This window comes from Austrofundulus limnaeus, unplaced genomic scaffold (assembly GCF_001266775.1).
Source record: "Austrofundulus limnaeus strain Quisiro unplaced genomic scaffold, Austrofundulus_limnaeus-1.0 Scaffold14, whole genome shotgun sequence".
In the NCBI taxonomy this organism is placed as follows: Eukaryota; Metazoa; Chordata; class Actinopteri; order Cyprinodontiformes; family Rivulidae; genus Austrofundulus; species Austrofundulus limnaeus.
In genome coordinates this window covers 2649689-2656096 of record NW_013952416.1, presented here as the reverse complement: position 1 = coordinate 2656096, position 6408 = coordinate 2649689, and the positions used below count along the sequence as shown (strand labels likewise).

Here is a 6408-nt window from a genome sequence, read left to right as displayed (position 1 = left end):
CATGTATACAAAACAAAACAAAAAATGATAAAAAGTGATAACAAAATTAACTAAATTAACATATTTGAAAAGGAATGGGAAGAAGTCAAAAACTTATTTAATCCCACCCTTCTCTGAAAATTATTAACAAAAATATAGTAGTAAATATTTTTAATCTGAATAGAGCTTCACTGAGTGAGAAGTAGTGGATCTCAGCAGACAGTTTAAGTTTCACTTTTACTTGTTTGCTTTGTTACTGCCGAGAGCCTGCAGGAGTCATGGGCGGGGTGTGTGGGGTGGGGAGGTGTGCTCCGTGATGAGGAAGTTCGGCTTAAAGACACGTCCCAGAGGCGTTTCTGGTCCCCACCTGTCGTTTTGCTCCTCAGCATGGCTGCCTAAAACGCTGCAGGATTTCTCAAACATGCGTGAATGAGTCAAAGCAAGGCTTTGGGCATGTTTTTTATGAGAGTATAACATTATAACATGATACAAAACTCAAAAAGGTTGGTTTTACATGATATTGCCCCTTTTAAATTTGACTCAGCCAAAGTGAAACAGGAAGTGACATCAAAGGGGAACTCGTTAATAAAATAAACTCGCTGGTCTCGGTTTATTAAAACAAAATTACTTAAACTTTAACTCTTCTTCGTCTCTTTGATAGCGACTAAAAATAATCTAAAGAAACATCAGATTCTGCTCTACAGTCTGTGTTGTTTGCTTTTCTAACAACACTTTGTTCACATGCTGACATTCCCCTCTGACATCACTTCCTGTTTCTTCACATGCCATTATCTCAACAATCGTTCATCTGAGCGACGTGAAATTAGTTTTGCAATATGTTATCAATGTTATGTTCCAAAAATGCATTCATGTTTATTACAAAAAAGTTATGTCACAGGCACTTTAAATATGTAATGATCGACAGAAAAGACTTTCTATGCAACTACCAAATGAGTCAGTTTTCTTGTTTCCTATTCTCTCATAAATCATTTTCTTTAACTTTCGCATTTTCCTCCTTTTTTCCTTTTTTTCCCCCTGCAGATTTCCTAATGTGGAGTTTTTATGTTACAATGCCCATGCCTGCGTCCACCTTTGCTTTAGCGGTGGGCTACTGGAGCCAGGTCACAGCAGAAACCCCTCCAGTGCTGGAGAAAGAGGGTGAAGACAGGGCAGACTCTGGCACATGCACTTCTGGTGAACTGACCGAGTCAGGACTCGGAGGCTCCTCTGGTGAAGTCCTAAAGGGCACCCAGCTTCAGACTGGCAGGTATTTTAATGATTTCCCTGCATATTTTTCCTCTTATAAGACCTCCTCTGCTCCAGACCGCTATTAACCCGAGTCTGGCCCTTCAGCGTTCCATGGTGAAACTTTTCCTTCACCAGACCAGAAACAGTGCAGTTGAAGTTAGGGTGATGGATGCGGTTCAGTACGTAATTAACTTTTTATGCACCGTAGTCCACTATGTCTGCTGGCCGTCTGAGACAAAAAATCTCATAATTTTTTACAAGTGTACAGGAAATAAGTGCAGGTTGGTGTGTTTGAGAGGCCAAGTTTCCTGTGGGGAGGGCAGGGCAGGGTTGGGCTCCAGTAGGCAGCAGGTTGGCAGATCTGCCAGTGGGTTTCCAGTAATTCCCCTCCTCCACTCCAGATTTTCCTCCAGCAGCAGCCCAGCTGTAGTTGAATCTCAGACTGCTGTACAAGGAAGGCTTTTATTTTCAGGGAAACTTGGCTGTTGCTCTGTACCTTTTGGAAAACTTGCGACGATGAGGATGAAGTTAGCGCTGAATATTGAATTATAGTGACTAATGTCGGCTCTTGAGTATTTTTGCAGCGTTTGTGGTTAGATTTTTTTTGTTCCGTTCTGTATATTTTACAAATTTCCACTGCCATCCGTTTCACACTTAAAGGGAATATTTGATTAAACCTTTTCTTGCTTGTTTTTATCTGCTGCAGAGGAGACCAGAACACCAGCGTCGACTCTGCATTTTGTCACTCTTCCCTCGAGGATGAGAACCTCTCTGGAGCTGATTATTTAAGCATGGCAGATGACGGCATCTCTTGTTCCCATGGCGACTACCCGTGTCGGTTTGCTGAGCGGTCGGCTCGGTCCCAGCGGGTGATTCCACACCGTGTGTTTAGCCCCGTCTGCCTGCTCCAGAAGGCCCAGGTGGAGTTCTGTCAGCGAGCCGCCGAGACTTCAGCTAATTAGATTTTATGAGATCAGAAGAGACAGTTAGTGTTGGTTAATGCTGGTGTCAAAACGCCAGAGGTTTTCAGCTGCCATCTCCTAGCAGAATGCTGGTCTGTTCCCACCAGGGACACTTGGGACATTTCTGTTATTTTAGGTGTTTAAACTGGAATGAAATCTATCAAAGACTTGTGTTTGTTCAGTCTCCCCTGAGCTGACTGTGGCTCAGTTTCTGCAGGAGTGAAGACTAAGAAATGTACATGGAAGACCAAAGCACACTGTGTGCATCAATAAGGATTTAGATAAAACCTGAAATAGTTTATTTATTTATTTTTTTGTATTTGAATGAATGAATGAATGAATGATTTTATTTGTTCGGGACAGTGTGCAATTAAAACAATTTGATGTAATGCACCAGATTTAGCCTAAGGCTAATTTACATCTGTAGTACCATCAAACAGTAAAAACAAAACAACATCCAACAATAAATGGAAATAAGAGAAGGGGAAAAAACAAAAAAATAATATAAAATAAAACATTTTGCAATTAAAAAATACATAAAACACCCCACCCCACTCTCCAAACATTAAATCATGCCCACCCTCCAACCCACACAACCAGAAGCAACTCTAAAATCGATTACCCAGTGCAATTCAATTATTGCAACATTGGGTAGATTTAAGATATTTTTAAAGATTATTTTTAAAATTAATTTTCACATGATGGGGAGCAGCGTTCCACTGAGCGATGGCTTTGTTCAAAGGCTGAGCGTCGAGCAGGAACTTCACAGTTCTGCCTGGATGTTCTGGTTAAGCGCAAAGAAACAGCTGAACGATAATAAACAAATTTTTGCAAACAGATTGGCGTTAAACTGCTTAAAATTTTATACTGTTTCCATATTTGAGAAAACTCTAAAATTCTCTAAAGAAAACAAGTTATATTTCTGCACAATCTGACAATGATTGCGTCTTAAGGGCTTGTTGTCAAATATTTTGAGGACCTGTTTGTAACAAGACTCTACAGGTTTTATTACTGACATATTGGCTTTGTCCCCAACATGAAATACAACATGAGATGTGTGAAAAAATGAGTGCATGCATGAATATCTTGGCCGCTTCCAATGACAAACAAGATCTAACATGTAAAATTGACTACTGATTTATTGTTTTGAGAGATACATTTTCTGTTGTTGCAGGCGGGAGTCCTCAAGCTGTTGCCCCGATGTTTGGCTGCAGCCCATGATGTCCTCGGGGTTCACCCCTTTCCCCGTCTTGATGTTCTCATCGTCCCAGCGGGGTTCTCCAGCCTGGGCATGGCCAGGTATTTGACATTTCTGTCCTTGATAATAACAAATGAAGTGGTGGAAAGAGGATGCAAGAAGTGAGCATGGTCACAACTTAAAGCATTATAGTTCGTCACATCGAAACGACGATTAAGTCTAAAAGTGGTATAAGGAGAAACAGGCAAATATAGTGTTTTGATTAAAACACTTACAAAAATTGCATTTCGTCACAATATAACAAATAAATGCTTTATCAATGTTTCATTTGAATGAAATGTGTGAAATATAATCATAAAAATATTTTTTGAAGCACTTTTTTGAGCAGTAACAACAAAAAACTTGATCTTGAGGAAAAAATGCCTTTAAAATTTGAGATTTTCCCTGTGAGCTAGCAAAGTTTTTGTTTCTTTCCAGCTGAAAAATGTCAATATTTAAATACTATTTGAGATTTCCTCTTCATAAGGAAATAAAAAAAAATCATCATAAAAATAACATAAAACCAGGATTCAGACCAAATATTAATGTATTACCGTTACCAAAAAGACAAATTAAGGCATATTTCTGGTTCTGTTTATGTATCAGAATGAACCAGGTATCAAAATGTAGCTTTTAAAGGCAGGAATCTGAAAATGTGATTAGGTCATTTTGACCACATTTTACTTAATCCTCATTTTGATATGATGGGTCACATATATGTTTGGCTTATGATAATCTGTGACCAGATATCTGATCTGAAATCAAAGAACGAGGTTTTGGCACCAGAAGGTTTTATGTGTACTCTGATCATTTGCATGTGTGGTACTTGTCATGCAGAGAGAATAAAACAGGCTGAGCATGTTGGCAGAATATGAATTTGAAAACCACACAGCTAAGCTTGTAGTTGATAAATAAATGTTTTTTTTCATTGAATGAAGAAGAACCAGTAATGAGTTATTTCTTTTMTACTATAGATTTTGTTTAGCTTCAAAGCATATTTTTAAATGAATTTGATGCAKAGGAAAGGCAGAAACAATTTGCCATCCAACCAACATTGTCATATTGACATTACAGACAGTTGTCGTTGTACGCACTCAGCTGATGCAGAATCACATTAGACCTAATTTTATGTGGTGTTTGTAGCCACGTGATGAATGTACAGCCAAGCTCAATATTCACTCTGTGTTTTGGCCTTCATCAATTCCCGTGGGGAATATCTGGCTCATAGCTGCTCAGTGCTTCAAAATGTTTACCAGCTATTAACAAAATTGTTTGCTGAATGGTAGATTGTTTACAGGGGCTTTAATAGCATTTTTTGTTTGTTTGTTTGTTTGATGTTCATCTGAAAACATCTCTGAAAGGTTAACTGGAACAGCTATGTTGCTTTGTGAGTTCAATGACTTGAAAAATACTAAAAAGCTTTTCARAAAGGATTTTCAGTTCTAGGATATATCTGGAGATTTAGTGCACTAAGTTGAATATTTTCAGGTAAAGAAGCAAAGGTTCAATGTTCAGGTAGAAATGCTTTAAAGTGATAACCCTGTCTGAGTTGTTGGGGGTCACTTGTGCCCATATCCAGCAGTCACTGTGCAAGGTACACTTGGACAGGTCACAAGTCCACCACAGGACCACATCGAGACAAACAACCACATGCAAAGGAGAACATGCAAACTCCACCCAGAAAGGTCCCCAGCTGGGATTCAAACTTCTTGCTGAGAGGCGACAGCTCTACCAACTGTGCCGCCATGCCATGTGATAAATTATATTACAACTAAATGTCATTTATTTGTTACTTGTGCCCCCTCCGCTTTAAATGTTTTTGTCCTCTGCTGCTTTTTAGGTCAGCAAAGTTACAAAATAAAGGAAAGAAGGGTAATAAGAATGAGGACAAATGTACAAAAAGAACAGTGTCCTGTTTGTTACTACCTCTTTACCCTTCACCAGCTCTTATTTCTCGCTTTTCATTAAGTGATGTTTTTCTTTCTATTCATTCATTCATTCATTCATTCAAAAATAAAAATAAAAAGTTTATACACAACAAAGAGAAAAAAAAATCACACTTAAAATGAAAGGTGGCAGAAAGAAGAAAAAAAATCTTATAATATCTGCCCCTTTTTTCCAAAATTAATTTAAAACAATAATAATCAAGAAACAAAACAAAATAAAAACTTCACTTTCTTTTCAAACAACAACTTTTGATATACATGATACAATTTCATATTTCTTTATCAAACTTATTATCATTCTCTTAAACAAACACATTGAACCAACATTTTTATAATCACTTTCCAGATTATTCCACAATCTTATACCTTGAAGGACATCGGTTCTTCAAATTTGTTTGAATTTTAGGTTTTATAAACATCCCAAGTCCCTTAAGATTATATAAACTTTCTCTCTTAACAAAATGTAACTGGATGTTTAAAGGCAATTTTTTTTATGAGTCTTAATCTGCAAGATATTATAATCAACCAACTCATAAAATTTTAATAATTTCAATTTAGAAAATTAAATATTCAGTGGGTGACAGTAATGTTTTCTGGTGATAATTAATATTAAACGGCTCTTTTCTGTAAAATTAAAAAAAAAAGTAGGATTTGTGATTGTTTTGCACGCTTTACCCCAGACTTCAACAAAGTAAATCAAGTGTGGAACAGTTATTGCATTATATAATATAAACAGTACTTTATCATTAAAAAAGTCCCTTTCTTTGTACAATACTGCAAAGGATTTGGCTATTTTTGTTTTTAAATGATTTATGTGAGATTCCCATGTCAGCTTTTCATCAATAATGACACCCAAAAACTTCACCTCACTGACTCTACAAATCTCAACACCAACAACTCTAAATGGAACATCAACTTTTCTCTTTTTATTACTAAATATCATATAATTAGTTTTATCCAAATTTAATGACAATTTATTAAGTTTAAACCAGGCTTGCATTTTTACAAATTCTGTTTGCTATATACAGTATATATA

General features: G+C 36.9%; 1 protein-coding gene across 6 annotated transcripts in view; it reads left to right on the top strand.

Annotated features, from left to right (window-relative positions):
* Window positions 1-6408, top strand: part of aopep (aminopeptidase O (putative)) — an 89038-nt gene that overhangs the window by 5156 nt on the left and 77474 nt on the right. For all 6 annotated transcript variants that reach the window (XM_014002683.1, XM_014002682.1, XM_014002686.1 and 3 more), the window contains exons 4-6: window positions 1021-1246; window positions 1934-2147; window positions 3364-3488. In XM_014002683.1, the coding sequence (XP_013858137.1) occupies window positions 1021-1246; window positions 1934-2147; window positions 3364-3488 (565 nt within the window). The remainder of the gene's footprint in view (window positions 1-1020; window positions 1247-1933; window positions 2148-3363; window positions 3489-6408) is intronic.